Here is a 24,740-nt window from a genome sequence, read left to right as displayed (position 1 = left end):
TAATTTTATGCAATACCTGTAAATAACTGAGAGAAGAGTCGCTCTGGATCACTTTGGATTTTTCTTTGGATTCTGTATTGTATCAGTTAGCAGGAGCATCCGTGATGCAAGTAGGATCATCGAGGAAAGATGTTGCGGAGACTGGATATTCGCGCTTCCAAGATAATGCGAATTTTGACGCCGCGTCACATAAACCCGTTTGTTTTATGCCCTCATCTGGTAAGAACAGCGCTGTTCGTCTAGATGCAACAGCAGTTCGCTCTTTGCGTACTTTGCTCCACGGATGGAAAAGGTAGCGTAGCGAGAAATTTTATTAGCCGTGAGAGCAGCGGCTGCAATGTCGGTTCTCCCCCGCAAATGCGTCGTTTGAGTACACGCAAAATTATGATTCGTAAATTACGACGAGTCCGCGCTCGTATGAAAATAGCGAAATGGAATATCACAATACCGCGAAATGCCGTTTTTACGACAGCGCTCTAAGTTTTAATTATTGAATACAGCAATAAAGTAACGATCTACGCGAATAATTTCTGAATAATTTGCATGCGAATTAAATTGTTTAAAATATTAAAGAGCAACATTATGCGAAGCGTACTTTCCATAATAAAAAGAAATGATGAAATGTCTAAAATTTGAAGTGCGATGAGAGAGAAGGTGTGCGCATCGAAAGTATTAAAATTATCAAAAGAAAATTTTATTCTGTTGTGCATTTTATTACGTTCGCAATCTTAATACTACTGATTTTGAAGAATGGAGAAAATTGTAATATATTTCTTTCGAGTTTGCAACAATATGTGAAAAGGTTATTACATATAAAAATTCCATTTTTTTAATGTCAAGTTTGCAACGTCTAGGATTTGCTCGTGGTTGGTAATGTATAAAAATTCAAAGAGAACTAATTTTTTTTCAAACGTGAATAACAAGCAATTAAAGCCATAGTTGAATGAATTATGAAGCAACGCAGCGCTCTGTGAAATGTATATTTGATGTGTATTCTTTATCCGTAACATACATAAACTTTTGCACCCGTTTAAAGTCACGTACGTTTGACATATCGCTTTAACAAATCCAATACTGAAATTTATTATGTTATTAAATATTGATTAGGCAACTTTTTACAGGTAATGAATATACACAAATGTGTTATCTTGAAAATATATCATTACAATGTTCTCAACTGATTTTTATTACCAATATAGTCCATTTAATATATGATTTATCTATTGTTTAATATGCGGTATCATGCATAATAAAACATTTCAACATTACATTAAATCACAATTTTTGAAAAATATATATTCTTTTAAGTAGAGAATTATTAACAAATAGGGACGAGTGGAAACTATTTGATGATCCTTTTTATTCTATCTCGCTTTATATTGATACCGTTAGCATAAAATTTCCTTTTCTATTTGTACTCGTGCATAAATTCGTATATACTTACCCGACAACAAATCCCCATTTCACACAGTTCAATAGCAAGGATACAAGGCCCAAAGTGCGAACATTAATTGGCAACAATTAGCAAACTGTTTCTTCTGTAATATAGGAAGCCTGTCTGTCAATTGTACCAGATGAATCCACTGATTGGGATAAGCAGCCAGTCGCTGATTGCGACGAGAACGCTCGTTACCGGCGACTTTTAGTCGCACTGCGGATTAATTACTTTCGCAACTCAGTCCGCAATGATAATTCTGCTTTTGTGCTTCACGGTGCGTGTGATATGTAAATGTGTTTAAAGTTAAATTCCAAGAGAACAATTAAATTATTTAATTCGCTCGTTTATATTTTTAAATATTTTATATATTATATTTATATATATACACACACACACACATATATATATATATATATATATGCGTGTGTGTGTGTGTGTATACTGGACTTCTTGGATGTTCACGGCTCAATGTTAAATTATAAATTAGAATAAAAAAAGAAGCATCATTAACTCGTACATTTATTATTGATGATTATAGATACTTTAAATTAAAAATATAAATGTACTATATATATTAAATGAGATCACAGCCTTTCAAACGTAAAAGTAAAAAAAAAACACGACGAAAATATGAATTTTATAAATAAATTTTTACGAATTAATATTTCTTTTTTTAAATAAAAATTTTGATAATCTTTTCGGGGCTGAATATAATAAAGACAACATCAAGATGTATGTTTGATCATTATTTTTTATTACTTTATTAAGTTTTCAACATTAACAAGAACAATGTATATTGAGATTATTGGTAACAATTATGGATAATTACGGCAGATAATAATTATAATCTATTGTAAATCATATTAACACGTATCACATTACTGAGGTAAATTGCTTGTGAAAAAATACTCCTAGTTTATTTAAATAACAAAATCATTATGTTACATTGTTGCGGATTTTGATTAATAAATCTTTAATCAATGAACCTTATTGATTTTTTTCACCATTTCGGATTAATACATGACGTGTACTGCGTAATACGATGTGGTAACTTTGTTAATTAGATCGCGTTACTCTCATCAACTTGGGAACTTGACGATTTGCAAATTTATAGATAACAAATAAAATGTTATTATGTTTTTCTACATAGGAATGTTGTATGTATCTTCTTGTATTATTATATTTTTAACATGTAAATTTTCAATGTAAAATTAAAATTTTTATCGAGTTAATCTATTAATATGAAAGCTACTATATAATATATAATATCCGCGGTTAATTGAATGTCTAATAATAAAATTATTCGTGATCATAATGAATAGACTACGATCCAAAATAATCATCTCACTCTTAATCATACAATAGATGTCTGCACAGGTATTTAAGACTCTCTTACTAGATCGCATAAAATCACTCACTGGCTTCAAGGGACATTACTTCGTGTTAGTCAAATAGCGATCGATAAACGGTCCACCATCACAAACTATTGACTACAATACTGGCAACGAAGCGATTGCTTCAAAGGAAACTATCGGCACCATTAACGCTTTACGTTCCTGACATCTCACAAAGTGTTACTACAAAAGAGCATTCCTATACTTGCAAAAGTGTAATATAGCTTCCAAACTTGACGATAAGTTGAGTCTGAATTGGTGCATACAATTATGGAAAATACAAATATAATAGTATTTAATTCTTTTGCGAAAAATTTTTTAAATATTTCTTTTATCGTTGTAGAATTTTAGTTGAATTATAAAATCGAATTAAAACTCCATATTTTACTATATGGAAGTGACCTTATTTTAGCTATATATTTTCTAGAACTCATGTTTTGACAGTCTTACGAAATTATCAGACGTCTTTTCAAAGCATATTATAGAAAATATCTTCAAAATATTCCTGAAATATTTTAGTAGTAGATGGTATTTTTAAAAATTTGTAAAATATATATACATATACATATTTTCAATTATACTTCCAAAATATGACAAGAATATTTCCAAAATCTGTTCTCTCCATTTTAAATGTAAAACTATTTTCTTTCATAATACACATAAATATTTTCAAACAAAAAAATTATTTTATAAGATTCTTGATACATTTCTATAATATCTTCAAAATATTTTCTGACATATATATTGTAGCTTTCTTCCAAAAATGTTTTCCATTAATTAATGACAGATTTATTCACTGTCAGAGACACAAGTGTTTTCACTCTGTAATCGCTCTGTGTCCGTATGAATCTCGCCATTGTCAGAATAAGACACTTTGCTGTATTTATGTTTCGATTTGCGTCTACGGATGTACCAGACGACTAAGAGGTAAATGATGCTGACAATCATGAAGCCCAAGATGATCAGGAACACTATGGTCATCCTATAGAACCATTCCGTGGACTGCATCTTCCAGGTAAGGCCGCTCAGTGCACATAATGTTCTTCCGTTGCTCCACGTAAATACCGAATCCAAATGGCAACTAACGCAGTCAGCGTCGCTGGGCCCTTTGCATGACAGGCACGAATAATGGCACGCAATGCAGAATACACCAGATTTGTTGTTATCCCAGACCACGTAAGTCCCGGACGGACACTGTCGTAAACAGCTGCCATCGCTGTGGTACCAACCCGGTTTGCACACTGAAAAATTAGATATACCATTGACGCTCTTCATCTTTGTCCAGTCGTGCTTGTATTATGTTGTTGCTATTGGAGTGTGATGCATTATATTACTGTGTCGCGCTCTCGAGTTGATTACATGTCGTTATGACGAATGTAAATGTGAATATATTGTATAAGAAAAAATCGTATTGAAATTCAAACAATTGGAGGATCATAGAATTTTTCTCATAAAAAATTATTATTGCCTTTTTTGTTCATTGGAATTCGTCGTAATTAATTTTTTCGATAGTTAAATGCATAGTTTTGCGTTAATAAATTTAACTGCAATATGCTAATAAGCTAATGAATATATAACGTGACTAATTATATAACGCATAATTAAGTGTAGTGTAAATTTATAATAAAAAATATATATTATATATACAAATACATATATGTATATAAATAAAATATCTTAAAAGTAAGTGATACCTTCGAAATTTAAAATTATTCAGGTATGTGCGGATTAGGCTCTGGCGAATGCCGAAATTTACTAATTTTTAAAATTATTCCTGCAAGGTTTTGTCCAACTCATATTATATATTGACTATTAAAATAAATTAAATATTATTATTTTAATATAAATTTTTATAAATGTAAAAATTAAATTATTTGTTACAAAAATTGACCTGCTTTCTGTTTTTAATAGAATTTGTTTTACGCGTATATGCACACGTTCTATATGCACATAAAATATTCAATTAAATTACTGTTACATAAACAAATTTATCAATAATAATTGTCGAATATTTGTTTCTATAACTGATTAATTGAATATAAAAGAACCATTAATTAAAATGATTTATTTGAAATAATCAATTTGTTTGATTCGCCCAGGCCTAAAATATGTTCGCACTTATAGCTTAGAAAAACATAATTTTTTAAAAATAATATTAATTTCTTTTACAATTAAAACAAAAATTTAAGAAAATAAATTAATCTTTAAATATAAATGCAGTAATAATTTAGCAAAGCCTGTATCATTTTTCAAAAACTTGCAAAGCATGCGGAAGCATATGTGTCATGCTATACTCCATTTACAAATCATACGTAAACATAACAAAATAATATTTAAAATCTTGGCCGTGTCCAAGTAAAAATTTGGTGCCTTGTGCACCGGTATTTAATTCTAACGAAAAATTATTTAGTTTCGTTAGGATAACGCATTGTCATCCGCGATTTGGCTCTTGTTGTCCGTCTTATACGTTAAATTTATATTTATATTACAGAGCCTTGTTAAAACTCTTATAAAATAATATTTATCTGAACGCGCAATATATCAAACAAATAAAATGCATACATAGATACTATTTTATTACATTTGCATGTGCAACTTTTATTCTATGCAACAATATAAACTTACGAAATTTATCAATTTTATGTACACACATGCACACACATACATACACAAATGTACACATCCGTAATAATTTTTATATTAATATAAATAAATTATATCGCTATTTATAATATTTATTTATGCATTATATATACAAAATCTTATTTATAATATTTATCCGTACAAATTAAAACACGACAAAAGGATAATGGAATATTGATTAAACACGCGCGTCATAATATTTTACATTAATTCGAATGTTTTTTTTACCGTCAGCATTCTTTATAATTTCATAGTTATTTCTGCACAATATTCATAATAAAGAATGAACTAAATAAAATAGGAAAACACCATTATCCAAATATTTTATTAAATTAAATGATATACATACATTAATTAATTGTTTGCTAATATAAAAAAAATATAATAAATATAAAAGAATATATTCTCTGGCAGTATCACTCTCTCTTGACACACAATATAATTATTTAAAAAAAATAAAATAGTGACATAAAAAACATATTCTTTAACATGCGAAAATATTTATAACATCGACGATTCAATCATGCTCTGTTACTTTATATTTTTAAAACGAAAATAAACCACCACGTGCGTATGAAAACATCCTCACACGATTAATATTATCGCATTCGATAACTATCGATCATATAGATTAATAATTAATGGAATAATATTGTTTATTATTTAGCAATAATAATTGTATCAACGCGATATTATAAGCATAATTTAGCTACCAATAATAACTTATAACAAAATAATAAGTGTGAGGATCTTTTAATACGGAAAATAAAAGCAAAGGAAAAACGCGCAGAAACATGAATAGAGAAAGCAGCATTAGCAAAGAAAAAAAGGAACTATCTCTCGTCAAAGTACATGAAACCTGAGGGATGTCTATTTCTTGGAAACCTTGCGGCGAATTCCAAATTATATGGACGCTTTCCCTAATAATCCGGATAATTAATTGTTAACACTAACAATAAGTAAAGTTTCAACTAATTAAATTCATCGGATATTAATATTGTGAAGTTATATTACGTATCGAGACGCTTATGATCGTAATGTAAAATGTGAAATATAGTGCAAAATTACCCAGATAATAACAATTCGTAAATAGCGGTATTTATTATCAATAATACATAAACTTTCTCAAAAGGAAATCAATCTAAATGTTAACTTATAGTTTTCCGTAATATTTTAACTCTTAAATTAAACTTGATATCTAATTATTAATTTTAACTTGCTTTCTTATCAGCGTTAACAATTCATTAATGATGCTTCGAATTAAATTCCTACTAAAACAAGAAATTATCATGTGAAGAAAAAATTCAGAAGAGCACAAATCTTCTTCGGGATACTCTACATGGAAATCACGGAGAAGTTAGAATGTACAATTTAAAAAAGATATTTCTCTATCGCTCACAATCAGATATCCTGTACTTTCGAGAGTAGTAAATAAATCGCAATAAATAGAGGATTAAAATAGAGGATGCAAATATAGAATGAAGAAGAAGTAAGACTCACCGTGCTGGTGAAGCAATCAGGGATAGGGCTGTTTGTTTTTGTGTTTGTGTGCAATTGTGGATGTGTGGATGTATGGTTGTGGTGATGGTTGATGGTGGTTGATGGCTGGTCTGAGAAAGTCCGGCACTCTTGCCCCCACGGAGAGCCGAAGTACCTAGATACGTTTTCTGAACCTGCTATGGGATAAAGGGGATGAAGCGACATACGCGTGACAAGTTTGAGACGATTTGTGTCTCTCTGTTCATATTTCACAAATAACTCAATTTCCGCGTGACGTCCTTGGATCAAGGAAACTTTTCTCTTTTTTTTTTTGGATTATGTTGTCCGCACAAGATATATTGCATTTTGGGAAGTGCGATTATAGGAACATCCTATTGACACGTCGACATGTAATTTTGTCTTTTACTGAAGAGAAAAAAAAATAAGGAATTTGTTTTGAGAAATTAGAGAAGAAATTAGTTATTTAAATAACTAAGTTTATTGTACTAAATTTTTTGATATTGAAAAAGTACAATTCTATTTCCTTATTCTTAATAGCCCTAGAGACGAAAGACTTATAAAAGAGAGATTGCGTACTCATATTTCGTATGAGACTAATAAAATTATAGATCGAAGTAGAATTGTTGGCTGCGCGTAAACAAGAATATTGAAATGGAGAGAGTAGGTCGGTGATATTCGACTTAATGCTTGAACAACCCGACCAAACTGATTCATGGCGTTGATGAGTTCTCGATAATACACTAGAAATCAGGACTGTCCGACTAGGAGATGTTTGCATTGGTTAATCATCAAATCCCTAACGGTTACTGCAGCGTGATTGATTAATTGTCGCTGTCCCAGTAAGAACACGACAATAGATAATTGTACCAGAATCACATTGTCGCAAATTTATATATGTAGTTTCAATCTCTATATTTGCTTTAATCAAAACGGATTAATGGATAATTCTAATAAAGGAAGAATTCCAAAAAAGAATAAAAAGTACAACTGTAAGAATAAATTGCGTTTTTGAATAATAATACTTTGATTAAAACAATAATTTAAATAATCGTGACTATATATAATAAAATATATATAACTCATAATAAGAATACATTTATTCTTTAAAACGTAAATAAATATGTATCCTAATCATTTTTGTGTTATATCTTTCCAACGTCAGAATGGAATAGTTTGTTAGACTGAAAAAAGTGTCACGGCGAGAAAATTAATTTTAGCAGATAAGCTGTGGATTAAAAACACAAAAGTCAGCAAATATGTCACACACATGCAAATACGTACATATATATTTGTATCATTTACCTCAAAAAGGATAGCAAAGAGTCGTCGAATTTCATGAAATTTTCGTCACGTGGTGCAAATATACTTAAACGTAGGACGGTCGAGAGTGAATTAGAAGACGCTTTGAGATTGCCAGTAAGTGCAATACAAACACATTTGCAGAGTGCATCGCATGCATACGCTGCACAAACAACAGCAATGTTTCGAATGAAACATCGTGACACAATATTTCGAAAGCAACCAATAGAAACCATGTACTTCAAGAATATTTAAATAAAATTAATTAAATTTTGCAATGCATTAATACTCGAATGTTAAAAAAATTTTCTGCGCGACTTTTAGTTCTACTTATTATTATTATTGCGTTTTATGTGATATTATTAGTAGCTTCCCAGATATATCTGTATATTTGATCTAAATTTAAAAAAAAATCAAAAATCTAATATTACTAGAATTTTATTATACGTGCTAAATGACATAAACTGAGATCGTATAGTAATTTTTGGAGTTTACTAGTTAAAGATTATTGAATTATTCATAAGAAGCGAGAAAACGATAGTAGTTTCTTATGCAGTAAAGTTAAATTAAACTTTATACTGGTGTTCGCACTTATTTAACATATTTAATATTTTTTCTTATTTAACATGACTCTCATTTATTTCTTTAAGTTCTCTTTTTCCTTTTTTATTTAAACCTTTTTTTCTTGCGAAAGAACATGCCAATTACTGGCTACATTGTATTATAATTGCATGCACTTCGAAAGAATAAAGTTGCATGCACATTTATAAGAGTTCATTTATCATGCATTGTTATTTTTAAGATATCAAATATTTGATCTCTCTCTTGAATATTCAGTAATCAATTAGTGCTTGGTTAAATAGACTTAATGAGAAATGTCTTTATAAATAATCAGCATCTTTGAATAACATTGATGTAATATATCTTTGACAGATGCAATTCAAAAGCATTAATAAAATGTCAACTTTAATCAAAACATTCATTAAATTTTTAATCTCGCGGTATCTTTAAAGGAAATTCGTCAAAGAGATATTAATATCCTACATCGCACTATAAAATGCGAGCTAAAATCGATAATTTTGGTATGTACGCGACTGATCACATAGACTTTGTTTAAATTTCTATTTAACTTGTTTAATAAAGAAAGTTATGTATTAAATAAAATAATGAAAGAATAATCCAATTATGTTTTCTTCGCATAATTACATTCGCAACAATAAAATTGCGTAAATATTTAATTTTTCACAATATATTATAATTGCAGAAAATTTAAAGCTATAGATCTTTAGTTGAATGTTATTGGAATTGTACTAAGTAAGCTATGCAATTGAACTTTAATTTGTTACATTACTTTATTTAAGAAGCAAAGCATGCTTTATGGCACATACCTGCGTCCTCGAATAATGGAGATTAGAGGATAATAACCATGTTAGAGCGTTAATTGGATTATGAATCGCAGATTAATTATTAAACTGATGGCGGATTGGCAGGATCAGAATATAAATCGTATTTAAAGTTAAAAGAATAAGCGGATAAAGGAGAGAGTTACGTTACATTCGTACATAAATTTATCAAATAAAATGATCACTTCTCATTACACGCCGTGAATAAAACAACACGACAGTGTTTAGCAGATTTATCAACATAATCGCCAATAATCATGTTTAAATTTATTATTATGATTAATTTTCGTATTTAAAAACTGTTGAATTCAAGTTTCTAATATGCAATTCATTTTCCGATTCATCCGCCTCTGTTATATCAGATCGTCGTAACGCAGATTAATAACGTCCACAAGATAATTATTCAGGAGCTTCTCCTCTTTTAATTCGTTCATGATATACAAATTTTAATGTCGCATATAATGACTCGTAGTAGTTTTGCCATTGCTTATACAATATATTATGTATATGTGTACATAAATGTATGTAGCAGAGGCACTCGCGCCCACACACGGATCGCGCCTCTTCCCGCAAGTTACGATGTTCCTTCGAGGCGAAGTCTGGGATTACATTTTTTTTGAACGTTAAATCATAGTAGCAAAGGAAAGAGCGAAGCCAAAGGAGAAAAGGGACGAGCGCGCGAGCGCGTGAACGTGGCGCGAGATGCGCAATCGCAACTCGCACTTTTATTTTTTCCTCTCCTCTTCTCGGGAACTCTATAACTTAAGATATGTCACCCCTCCAAGCAAGATACATTTTACAATACATACAAACATTTACAATAGATACATTAACAATATGGCAATTACGGCGAGACAGCGCCAGACGTCGCGCTTGAGTGAAGAAATTTCTGATTGAATGGATCTGGGATTTGCGAGTGATCATTTTAATAATTATAATTCGGGACGTGTATATACATTTATCAAATCATTATGCATGTTGTACATTGCGCATTGCATATCGCATATTGATTTTTCACATATGAATAATACTCATACAAATATGAGTATTAAAGAAAAATGCTAGTCCATAAAATTATTTTTCGATAAGTCATAGATATAACTTTTTTTTAGAGAAAGCGTTTTGTTTTCACTATTTATATAATTTTTATTTTTAAACATATATCATTTAGAAAATAATCTAATTTTTGCCTAAATTTATGCGAAGAAACGTAGCTGAAAAGGGCTTTAACATTTCGGATTAAAATTAAAAATGTAAGTAAAATTGTTACTGATTTATGAAACGTGATCGTCTTTAATCGGAAATTAGAAATTCGATCAACGTAATATGTGATGTGATTAAAAAGTAATTAAAAAATATAAAATATGAAACTAATTGCACAAAATTCACCAAAGGTTTCCTAAATTCTTTCAGTCGTGAAAATTCGATTTGGACATTTCCTTAGTCGACGTTCGCACAATGGTTCTGTGAGAAACGTACGTTGTGTAATGTGATGTGAATTATTGTCGCGATTGTACCACGTGAAAATCGGTGGCGCACAGCATCGAATGTTAAACGTCGACTCGCCCGTAATTGCTCATTTGAACGATTTAACCGAATTTAATTTGAAAAAATCGAATTTCTCGTAATAGGAGTTTCAGGCTTGCGCGATCACATTTCTGCGCCAACTAAATTAAATTAAGTACAAAATTCATGGAACGTCGACATGAAGAGAAAGCGCAGAGATATATAGCGATAGAAATAATTCTATTTTTTTTCAAATATTAAATTATAATTATATCAAAATTTACAAATAATAATAGAAAGCGAGAGAATCCTTTTGTGCTAATTTATTTGGTACGATTCATTAAAGTAAATGCTATAACGAATGTGCAAAAATAATGTCATTATCACTCGCGTCGTAAAATCCTGAAATAAAATTTTAGCGAAAATTCAACACTCTCGTTATCGGAAGTCCGGTGCTGTCCCGACGCGATGTCGCGGGTATTGTACATTTTGGAAGATACGTCACACCTGAACGAATCGAAATACATCCAAAGTTTCTTGTACTACTTGTAATATCGTTTATATCAATTTTTTTGTCTTCTCGAAAACCCTCATCCCTTCACATTGGTTAATATAATTGACTCTTATTCTTAAAACTGAAATTCGCTATACATATAGATAAATCGGTCTGTACTTTCGTTTTTCGTAATTTCATTTTTTTTCTCTCGTATTCTCGTATTCTCGTGTTCTCTTTTTCTCATTTTCTTTCACACACATACATTGCACACATACTATTCTCTCTTTCTCTCTTTCTCTCATTCTTATCTTGCACTCTAAATCTTTATATTTCTTTCTTATTCCCTTAAGGGATCTCATTCATAGAGCATATAATAAAATTATCTCTCTCTCTTTTTCTAGTTCTCTCTTGTAATCTAGAGTTCGCCGATTCTCGATACAACTTTCATCTTTACTTCCTAAATAATAGCGAAACGAGAAGGTTCGTCGTAAAAAGTCACCGGTCCTTTTAATCAACTCGCTTGAAAAGTTCTCTTTTTTTTATTATCTTATTTCCTGTATGGAAGAAACTTCATTACGCTATCCAAGTTTCTTTGACAGGTGTCACTTCATGAAATCGCGGATTAATGCATTCTGAAGTTGCGGTGCAAGTTCTGCGAGATAATATAATAAGAATCTGCGTTCAGTGATTCTTGTCGCTCGCGAAGAATCGCAAAGTTCTCGCGACGAGATCTTCGAAGAGTCAATGCATTAAAATCCATATTCTCAATCCTCTCTTTTTACTGCTGCATTTGACGCTAAATGTAATTTTAATTAATAAGTATAATAGAGTTAGCAAAGTATTATTTTTATAAAACGTAGATCGCATTTTTTCTAATCTTAACATAAAATAAAATTCACATTTAGCGTTAAATACGCAGTAAAACTGGAGCTAAAGAAAATTGATAAATTTTAAAACATACGACTGATTTTTCACTGGTTTTCATGACTGGTTTCTTTGTTAGATAATTTTTTATATTCGCAAATTTGTATACCTTCATTTTTTAATTTATGCACATTTATCATATTTTTTTTTTTCATGTCTATTTCTGTTAAAATTTTATTTTTACAGCTATCGTTTCTCGATTGATAGTATTGTGAACATTCTCATATTTTTTATATGAGAAAGGCAAGAAAGCGACGATGAAAAATGTCGCGAGTTAAGAATTAATGATTAATAATTAATCTGGATGAATTATGCAAATTATGCGAACGATGTAACTCATTTTAAGTACCAAATGGCAGATAATTAGATGCATATATATATATATATATATATATAGCGTGAAAAATGCATCTACAATATATCGAAGCATATTCGCTTTTAATTATAGATATTCGCGAAAATTTCATTTAATCTATCAGAATGCATAAGTACAATTTAACTGAAGATTACTGAAATTTTTTTACTAACTTTTAGATATCGATGAATGCTATATGCGAATCTTGCGCCGCATTAATTATACTACCACTACTTGAAAAAAGCCTAGGTGCTCTGCTCTTTGATAAAATCAACTTAAAATACCTCAAATTTCCTTGACTAATTACCGGCTAAAAAAATTATCACTTATTTTTTCTTGCATATTAAAACAGATTATCCATCTAAGTACATTTATAAGTCACGATACCTATAAATATATTTACTAATTTTATTTTTTGCACCTTAAATTCACTAATGAAAAAGATTATTGAATTTGAGATACCTCAATGATAATAACATTCCTTTTATCAACTCTTTTTCATTTATTTTCGATTATTTATTAGAACTACGGGTTGGTCCATGAAAAATTGTGTTCAGATTTTAAATTAAAATAATTATATAATTCTATATATATTAAAATAATTAATTTTATATACTTTATATATTGTGAAAACTATTTTATTATCTTTTCTCTCTGGTGCAGAATTATATATACATATTGTTACATCATTTTGTGTTTTTAAATGTTTTAAAAATATAATTTATTTACTTATATATGTAAATCAATGCTTAATAATTTTTTAATTGTTGTGCAAAAAATTGTGTGTTACTTTATCCAAAAATAAAAACTAATTTTCTCATAGACCATCCTGTATATAACATTTCGTAAATTAAATATCAAAATATGATAATTATGAGAAATAAAAGCGTACACTAATTTTACAGAACAGCACCCATTGCGATTAGATTGAAATGATATGTGCGTGAACAATTTGATATTTTATTCAAGAATGATAATAATTACGGTATCAGCAACAAATATGCACCATCCGGTTATAATGATATGAAATGTAATAATAGAATCACAACGTGTAACAAACTAATATAGCTGCTATACATATATCATCGATATGAACAAAACATATAAACATGTTATCGATAGTTATCAAATTTCGATAGCATATTCAATGTCTGTTTATATTTAAACTGAATGTTTATATATTCTCTAAAAATATACAATATACTAAACGATCGTGGCTAATAAAAGAATTAAGAATTGATTCTTATGATTATGGAGGAACCATTTTTGAACTAAAACCCACAGAGACATCAAGAAAATTAAAAATAACGCAAGTAATTAAAGAAAGATAATGCATAATAATACGTAAAAAATTAATAAAGAGGTGAAGAGAAAAAAAAAGGAGAGAAGGGAAAAGAGTGCGTGTTTATTATATATCATAATTGATTCACATTTTTAACAATGTTACTCACGAAATTAAAAATAAGAACAAAAATAGTATAAAGAAAAAATAGCAGAACGTATGAATGAACATATAGGGTGATGTGCATTGACTTACCGATTATTTGGAAATCGAATCACAATCTCACGTACATATACATGCGATTTAAAATACGAAAATCCTCTGTTGGCCTCAATCGAGAAATTTATTTGCTTATAGATCTTCTCTGATATCAAAAATATAAACGAATAGAACTCAAAATATTAAGATCTGTAAAAAAGATAAATTTATTTATCTTAAAATAAATGATAGAAATTCTAATTCCCCTTACTTTGAAAATTAAACATTTTTATCTGATATTCAATTCAAATTTAATTGTGTCTTGAATTTACATATATATGTTTGTATGTGTTGTAATTAAATTTTAATAATTAAAAATTTAACTGAGTATTTCATGTAAAAAATCAATTTAAAACTTAATGAAAAAATTAAAATTTGACGGATTCTTATTTATCGTTCAAAGCCGCGAAAATTAAATTCTAATAAATTATGAAGATTATTCCATAAAGTCAGCTAATGTTATAAATTTGTCAAACTATATTTCGCAGTCAGTTCACGACCATAAAATATAGATAAAAGAAATAAAAGAAATAGATATAGATAAAATAAATAGATATAAATAAAATATAAAAATATAGATTACCATGTAGATATTTCTTGCACATTTTATTTGTACGGTCATTAAAATTATTTTCTCACGAACAGGACACACTTTGTAAAAAATGCTGACCGACCCGTTCTTTTTATCAGAGAAAAAATTTAAGAAATCTTTGTCTGCAAATCAACTCGCCTTTGAGTTTTCATCCACCTTCCGCCGCTTCAAACGACTTGAGAGAAATACTTTCTCGATGTTTCTCGCGATACGACGTTTTTCCTCCATCTTTGCGAGAAACGAATCTTTGATTAAAGAGAACTTTCACGAATGCTGGAAATCTAGTTGGTAAAACTTTTTTCACAACATCGACCGCTTAAAAAAATAGCACGAAACAATATTTTTTGGCAAAAAAAAACCATCAATTTATATCAATTTGATAAAATTAAAATAATAAAATATAAAAATTGCATTTTAATTACAGAAAGTTCACTTACAAAGTAAAAATAGTCATATAAATTTTATCTCATTTAAACATAATAAATCTTTCATACTTTGAAGTACTATCACAGAGTTTAGATGTCAAATAAGAAGTATAAAACAGTATACCATAGAAAGAGCGCGGCATCGAGGAATAAAATATGTATATATCCGATTCTCTGTGCAAATTTTGGATCTTTCCTGTACCCGCGGGCATGCAAAGAATCGAAAGAGCTCGCATAAAGTATAAAAGGGGACTCCTGAAAATCGTATTGGCGGTAAACACGATTTTCCGTTCTCCCACTATAAAATTTGGATTCTCTTGCTCATATCGATCGCTCTCGCAGAGGGATTTTATTCATCCGCATAAAAAATGTACACTATACAATCTCTATAAAAAAAACTAAACTGGCTATAGTCGCAACTATTTTTTTCTCTCTCAATATCGACAGAAAAAGAGAACTGTGAAAAATATTAAATATCTTTTCTATATATATGTATTTCCATCCACTGAGAAATATTGCACTAGGATCGCACTTGGTGCGTTCCACTTTCTAAGGATTTAGCTGCCATCCTAATGTAACCTGAAAGTTGAAGCGATCCGATATTCCTTACTCATCCGTAGCTTTAAAATTGCAACATTCCTTTTGGCAGTGATTAGTTTTCGTCTTACCAAAATAGATAATAAAATTCGATCAAAAATTGTTAACGTAAAGATTTGGAGTTTTAAAGATAAGCTGAGTACTTTAATATAATATATACATATTTTCCAAACACATTTTAATAATGCATTAATTTTAATTATCAAATGTGCAAATTAAAAAGCGTGGAAAGTCGCGATAATTATTTCTGAAACACAGTATTATAAAACAAAGAAAAATAGCATACCTTTTTTTTAACTTGAAACAATGTTTTTTGATTTATTCAGGTGAAAGTTGAAGAGAATAAATATATGTTGTTAATTCTCTTAGTCGCCTAAAACGAAAGTTAATAAAATTTTTGTTTTACCTTCTATTTAGTATACAAATACTAATAAATCTGTGTAACGAACACTAATTTTCAAATTGAGTGTACACGATGCAAAAGCATTTGACCGACTTTTACATCTCTCGACCGAGATAATATTATCCGATCCTGGAATTAATACATTCGAGAGTTTTTTCTTTTTTTTTGTTCGCGATTTCATTCGAAAGCCATCCATTAGAGTACCAGCGCATCTCGAAAAATCACAAACGTTTCATTTGCAGAACGCCACTCCGAAAGAGACATTTAGTATTGCGACTGTAACGTCAATTTAATTTCGCAACCATTCGATATTCCCTTTTTCGGACGGTTGTTCAGTGCTTTTAGAATTTCGATGCGCCACGAAAGTTTCGTATGAACCGATATCGATCGAATCGTCATGTAGCTATGATATTTTGCGAAATGTTTGTCAAATTGATCGTACACGAACTTAAAAAATATAGAAAAATTTATCGAACAATTTAGTCCAATTGGTACATTTTACTGCAATTTCTCGATAAAGTAATAACAGTGTAAGAGAGAAAAGAGAACCTATATTAAACTATCTTATTGATCAATGTTTCTCTGGAAACTTTACGTCGATTAGAGTCAATGTGTGTTTCAATCGCGTTTATGTTTTTTTTATTATAGTCGTCTGATATCCAAGTGGAAGCAAGTTTGTATTGATTGTGATTCGATTTCCCTGTCATGCGCAGATTTTGCAGTTAACTTCTGATTTGTGGCCCGCAACTTTCGACGGAACATGATTGGATTCTGCGCCAGGATATAAATCGTAAATACTAGAAACGTATCGTCGCAGGAGCAGCGTATTCTCGCATTCTGGCGAAAACTTCTTTCCGACTCGATAACTCATTGACGATCGTCTCACGATAAAGAAAAATCGCTCCGTCAATTCGCCGCGAAGCTTCAGCTTTCTCATCGAGCTTCCTCGCTTATCTCCGCGCAATCGAAATTTCTACAAAAGCGCGCACAATCAGCTTTAAGCTTGAAATAGAACGTATCCGTGCCGGTGTCTATCAGCGTTCCTCTGAGCAAAACGATGGTATCTAAAAAGTGTTCAGAAAATATCAGGTCGTTTAACGTCGCGATACATTCTTATCTCGCCGTCGAGTCTTAGCTAAGCACTATGGGCGTATCGATTAATTACTTATACAAACGTTTGGGGATCGATATATGCGCGGTTTTTCATTATTTATAGGTAACAACGTTTTGAGCAAGTTTTGTGTCGCAAAATTTGATATAACTGTAATCTCCGAGGCCGAATGTGAATTACAAATGAGCAACACCGTGCCGACACAACTTTTTCTAAAAAAGAAGCATTTAAAGTTTGTATTTTTTCCGTATGTAGTATAATATTTATTTATATATATGTATATATATATATATATATATATATATATATATAAAATTTCACATGTTTCAACAGAGAAAAAGAGAGAAAGAGAGAGAGAAAGTGTAATAAATTAAAATATTTCATTAATTATTTTTTTCATCGTTTGTTTTACTGTCGGAATATTTACGTAAAATTTCGCACATTTTTATCATAATTTATATTTTATATTAAGAATGATATTTTATATTAAGAAAAACGAATTGCATATGCTGTCTGCCGTGTGCATGAATATTATTTCGTTAATAAGAAGGACCCGTATTATTCTTCAATGTAAAAATTTCTAAAAACACGAGCATCTATATAAAGCTCGGAATTTAACGTGTACTCAAAATCCACATCCGGCCTTACGTACTCCGTTCCCAACTGTTTACGTAGGCAGCTGGAGAACCTCCCTGTAGCTCCTAGTTTCGGCAGTGCTGATAGCTTACCGAATACTCCCTTAGAGGGACGTAGAGTGCTTATGAAGCGTAGAGGAAGGTTCAGAACAGAACGCAAATGAAAGCTAATAGTCAGATATTAAGGATGTTAAGAGACGTAGACTGACAGACGAGGAAATGAAGAAAAAACAGATCAAAATGAACCGAGAAGAAAAGAGAGAAGGAGGAAGATTGCGTATTATCATGCATATGAACGTGTAAAAGAGAGAAAGAGAGAGAAAGATAAAGATAAAGAAAAGGAGAAATGGAAGAAGGCGAGAGAAAAAGTGTCTCTCTCCGCCTCCCTGGAACACGTTAGAGCCACTTGGTCGATCAAACTCGATGATATGACCGAAGTGAATTGCAACTCTATATCGGGTGTACTATAAGTTACGCGAGGCGATTTTTCCAGGAGAGACAGAACGCGAGGTCGGTCTCGCTAATGGCAGTTGAGCGATGATTCCCTGTCACATTTTTGTCTCATACAAAAGTTTCATGCGGAGAGCCACATATATGCGAAACGGAAACGTTGCCACGTGGTCGATTTTGACCGAAACGCCGAGCAGAATTGGGCATAAAATATACCGTATTGCATTATGTAGATATTGTAATCGCTCGAGAATTTTTCCTTGATATTTTTTGAATTTGAAAAATTTAAGAAAACCTGATTCTCGTTCTCTAGGAAAGCTTCATCGATACAGCTGCGCATTATAAGACTAGATGAAATAGTGTTAATGGAAAGAACTCAGTTCTCATTTATCGTGCATCTCTTTAATATTAAAAACGATAATATCCCATTTCTCTGAACATGTCGAATAGAACCGCGAATACGGTTGATAGAATCAGATGTGAGGCTATTGTCAGATTATTATCGCGTAAAACTCAAGTAGTTTCGCAATGTATTTGTCAAAACATTTAGTCGTTTACCCATTTCTGCTCCGTTCAACATGGAGGAAAGGGATGCCACGGAAGCGCCATTACTCTCAAAACTTTTTGGAAGATCGCACGTAACTCCGCGAAGTATAATAAATACGTTTTGCATATATTTACAAGCACTTTCGTGGAGTTGCGGCAACTGCTGCGACTGTATGAAGAGAGATTTGAAAAAATGATGGACTCTCGATTTTCTCGCGTTATGTCAATGCATTTAAAATATTATTTATTTATTTTTTCGTATTCTTCTTGGAGAGTCTGCTGTATTCAATTTTTATCTTGCTTGTTTCGTTTATCAAAGAAATATCAAGTTACTTTAGCAGAAAGTTCTTTCATCACAAAAGATAGCGTTAGAAACGACGTTAACAAGTCGAACAACATGCAAAAAAGTCACATTACCTTGCGTCCATCGCGAGCAAACTTGTAACGCTGAATTTCCCGCGAGATTTCATATCAACAATTTTACCTTGCATACAACTTACCGTAGATTTCTCTTGTCCAATGCGTGGTTTCTGTTGAAATTTTTCCAAGACGCAACGTTATATTACGTACTCTTCTTTTTAAGTACACAATGAGGAAAAAAAATAAAATTCCTTTAATGGAGCCTAAATAAAAAAATACTCCACACGTCGGAAACAAATTTCTTCGACGGAAAATCGAGAGTTTACCATTGTACCTGGAAATAGAATCGCGCATTTCCTGTTTCATAGGGTTATTGAGAGTCCTATCCTCCCCGTGACAAATTTCGATCAATCGAAGCCGCTACATTGACGCTCCTCTCGAATGAAGTGTTATCACTGCGCAAGCGTCCGGGATGTATCGCGTCAACTATATCAAGAGACCCAAACACTTCCTCGCATGACACAAACGAATTCGGGAAGCCAAACCTAGCGACGTGCGTCAGCGAAGAAATATCACGTTGTCGACGAGAGGAACGCTGCAATGAAGTGTCAACGGGATCATCGGCTTCACGTCCGTCATCTAACCCATGCAATCCTTTTACGCGGGACGACAGAGGACGGACGACAGTCCAATATCGAGAAAGTCCCCCAGGATCCCTCCTCAAAATAATAGCACCGGCAGAGGAAGGACGAGAATTCTTCCGTTCGCCTCCTCTTGTCTTCCACCTTCACGCGACACGTATCACAAGTACAGTTAAAGTCTCACATAAGGATCACAAAGACGCATCAGGCACACGTCGTTGACAACCGCTTTCGCGGGTCTCCCGGTGAAATCGACCGAGTCATCACAAACCTGGCCCGTTATCATCATGAACATTCGCGCGCTTTCGACAAGCGATTTATCGCCGCGTCGTTGGTCCACGAGGCTGGCCAGCTGGTGATCAGCTCCCGCCAGTCGGGCAAGCCGGTCAGGTAGGCTAGAAGGAGTAGTATGAGGCACCCACCTAGGCACCTGGTGCCATCGCTCTCGAGGGCGGCGCAGCCACTCGTCTGGTTTTCCGTTGTAGGCTTCTGCACCTCCGGATGGGAGACCCGGTTCACCTGCTGGCTGCCCGTCCACGGATCGCCCTCGGCATCCACGGCGTTGTGCCGAACGTTGTCCGAGGCCGCGTTGCTCTGACTCACGTCCTGGTGTACCACCGGCGGCAACGGCTTGTCCTTGTCCAGCTCGTCGTCTATCTCCACCGACGTTTCCGTGCCGAAGAACACCAGCTTCCACTCCTCCAGTGTGTCTGAAACAACACACCGCCGGCTACATTGGCGAGATTGAAGGTAAAACGGTTAATAATGAGTACTACTTTACGTTCGAGAGATTGTGCAGGAATATTTCGCGTAACGTGATTCAGTCGCACAGCTCAAATCAGAGACAGAAGGAAAAATAATATGTGTATCTACTGGAAAAGAAAACTGAAGCGAATCTTATAACGTCTTGAAATTGTTACTTCATCTCTGTGCATTTTTAACATTCTTCTTTCTGTATAATAAAACATTGTCTTGTTCGTAGTACTCTACAAGCAATTATAGTGTTTAACAAAAAACGCAAGATATATATATATATATCTAGATATATATATATATATATATATATATATACATATTATATGTACAAATGATAAATCGACGGTAAGCAGAGAGACGATAAGATGGAAAAAAAGTGCAAGCTTGGAAGATACTGAACTAAAAGTTTTATCTTTGGCTGAGAATAATATTTATCGTATAGCAATCATGAAATAATAACTACCTACTGTTATTTTTACGTTAAATACACACATGCAGACACAATTGCAATCAACCGTAATGAATTTTACATCATACGTACTGCGGTTCCAGAGAATGGAAATGCAAGCTTTACGCATTTAAATCTCGCAGCCATTTCCATGGAGAAAGAGAGGTTCTGAAGGATGGAATTTAAACGTATTATTTTCATGCGATATAAAAAAAAATATTACAAAGATCACACGTGTGATTTTTCAAGCAACTGAGGGACATAAGTTGACGGAACATTCATTCTTAAATCATCACACGGAACGTAATTATTATTCGATCCGGCGGATGATTTTCATTTCATCAGATCTCTCTTTATATATTAAATAATGTGCTTTTCTCGGAAACTAGTTTACGACCTTGTCTGTAAATATAACGTAAGATTTCACACAAGTAAGGGCCATGTTAAATTAAAGGTTTTATGAGATAGACGAAATGCAAGCAAGGCAGTGGAAGAGATGGCGAGGACGTCGGCGACGCCGTCAAGAAATTAATAAAGCGTTACGATGCCGTGGGGAAAACTTTGTCTTAAGTTCACTCGCGGGAACAAAGACAGAGAGAGAATGAAAGAAAGAGAGAGAGAGAGAGAGAGAGAGAGAGAGAGAGAGAGAGAGAAAGAGAGAGAGAGAAAGAGAAAGAGAAGAGTTGCGAGTTTCTTGATTAAATAAGAGTTAAAAATAACCAAGTAATCAGGGATGACTCTCCGTGCATATTTATTCAAAGAAATGTATACGTCGAAATTAAAATGCAAAGAGCTTTGCAACGAGAAGACGGTAAGAACTCGTGGATGATTATCGTTTTTATGTCGAGTTAGATACACCTGTACGTTTCCACCGCGCATTACGGACAAGACAGAACTAAATGGAAGCTAATTCTGAATATTCCATTTGTCGAGCAGTCATTAACGGTTGATATAAAATTATTCAGTTAATTCGTTTGTAATACGTGGCAATTTGCATATCAATCGAAAACAATTCAAAGAATTTATTATTATAAAATAGGAATCTTGTATTTTATTCTAGATATGAAAAATGTGTTATTAATTTAAATTAATTAAAAATTTATTCAATATTTTTACATACGTCAAAATATTTTATTATTTATTATTTTATTCGACAAACTAAAAAATAAAATATAAATCCAAAGAAGTAGCTTAAATTTTGTGAACGGTATTATTATCTTATTCATCTTACTAACAGCTGGAGGGGAAAAATTAAAGCGCGCATATGGCTTCAAATAAAATCACTTCATGAGAGAAATTGAATTTCACAAGTGGAAATTGGCGACGGTTGCGTATGAGAGAGAAAAAATTAAAGCGGCGAATAAGCAAATTCAATTTTCCGTTACCTCGTGACGAGACTACTCTCGTGTGTGTTATTTTTTGTCGTCAGTCGGACGTAAACTATCGTCTATAATAAAATTGTCGTTAAAAGTTATTATACGAGACGCAAGACGGTTGTAAAGTGTCAAACGTCGCGACGACTGGATGGAAGGAGACTGGACGGTCGTTTTACGCGAAATATCGAGAAAAAAAATAACTCGCCGGCTGAGTAATCTAGCTGAGGAGAAAGGGTGCAAGGAGGGTGAAAATGTCAAAAGTCGGCTACCCGTAAGACAATAGGACGTAGGAGCATTGTGCTTGAAGGGTCGTTAACAGACGCGTATATAGAAGAGAAGGTCGAGCCTCCGTAATAATGTCTTAAGAATGGAAATCATTCCATCGGGTTAAGCGAACGAAAAAAGTTTCCAATCACGGCGGAAATTATTTAGCATCGATGATGAACGAGAGAGCTGCTCGAGCAGCTCTATGATGATGGACTTCGTCCAATCGCGTCGGCTTTTCCATTTCGCGGCGCGCATTAGCGGTTTTCACTACCGTTCGTCGCATTGCACTGAATTTTCAACGATTTGCGGTTACACGATAATCTAAAATTCGAGAATTTCCAAAAGGAGATAACGAGCGCGATGCGTAATGACGAACGTCATTGTGTAAGCAATTTTCGCTAAATTGCTCTGCGAAAAAGATAATTTGCAAATAAACTATTACTATTATCTACATTGATAAATATTTCTCGAAATAACATAACATGTGAATTATAAGCTAATCTAATAAAAAATATATATCAGTTGTACGATATGTATAATTTCTTTTGAATATTTTACTTTTTGATGACACAAAAACTAGACATATGACACGCGCCTACTAAATACAAAAAGTATTAATTATAAGTTGCGTGTTTAAAAAAATATGATAATTTTTTGTTTATAATTTGAAAATAAACATACATGTATGAAATACACAATATTTTCTGAAAAATAATGATCACGAAGGTAATAGATATGCAGCGGTATATATATACATACAATTCATTAGATAGTCGATGCACACGGATATGCTCAGAGCTGCATACGAAACTCATCGATAATCAAGTCACTGGAAGTTTTGATTGAAGGCTATAGCGCGTTACCAGCCTCGATAAGTTTTCCTATTATCGATCTATCGCTTTCGTAAAGGACTTCAATTATAGCAGGAAAAAACAACATGAAAAAGAAACAGGAGTTTAACATAAAAAATAGTAAAACTATGCAAAATTTCTCTTTACGTATATTCTGCTCACAAGAGAAGAGGCTCTCCAAACATTTAATGTCAATTTGATGATAAATAATTTACAATAAAAAAATATATCAAATAATTAATAATTCTTATAATAGACTACATAGAATTATATTAATACGATAATATAAAATACGTATGTAGTTAATGAGGTAATTTTTAATGAAAAAATATTGAGATGTTTTTTATATTCGTGCACATATCAAAATCATGCAAAGGTTTATAATGTACAGATTCGCTTCCATTTATAATAATTGAAAATAAAATGTGTCCAAATGCAATGTGCTTTTCAAAATCACAAAGCAGTACATCTTCTCGAAGGTTGCTGATCAAATCTTAAATAAACTATTTAATAATTTACACAGATTAAGCATAAATAATATTTTAAATTATTTAATACATAACAGAAATTAAACAACAATATTTTACTTACGATATTTTATCTATATATCTACAAGCTACAGGAAAATATTAAAATGCATACACAAAATATTCCGCGTAAAGTCATCCACGCGTATCATAAACAGTATCAAAGATAAAATGGAATATTGCAAAATACATCGAGAAATTCTTATTTTCAGGTAGAGAGGAACAAATTACATAACAAATAGAATTCTCGTCACACG

At 32.1% G+C, this 24,740-nt stretch overlaps 1 protein-coding gene across 1 annotated transcript in view; it reads right to left on the bottom strand.

Moving 5' to 3' along the window:
- Nucleotides 1–2,171: 2,171 nt before the first annotated feature.
- LOC114943308 (proprotein convertase subtilisin/kexin type 4-like) overlaps nt 2,172–24,740 on the bottom strand; it is a 219,610-nt gene continuing 197,041 nt past the window's right edge. Inside the window, exons 12-13 of the mRNA XM_029318898.2 lie at nt 20,681–20,968; nt 2,172–4,073 (exon numbers count right to left, since the gene is read on the bottom strand). Of these exons, the coding sequence (XP_029174731.2) occupies nt 3,622–4,073; nt 20,681–20,968 (740 nt within the window). The 3' untranslated portion in view covers nt 2,172–3,621. The remainder of the gene's footprint in view (nt 4,074–20,680; nt 20,969–24,740) is intronic.

Source organism: Nylanderia fulva, unplaced genomic scaffold, assembly GCF_048542155.1.
Source record: "Nylanderia fulva isolate GAGA-0341 unplaced genomic scaffold, ASM4854215v1 Scaffold36, whole genome shotgun sequence".
Taxonomy (NCBI): domain Eukaryota; kingdom Metazoa; phylum Arthropoda; class Insecta; order Hymenoptera; family Formicidae; genus Nylanderia; species Nylanderia fulva.
This window is presented reverse-complemented; position numbering and strand designations above follow the sequence as displayed.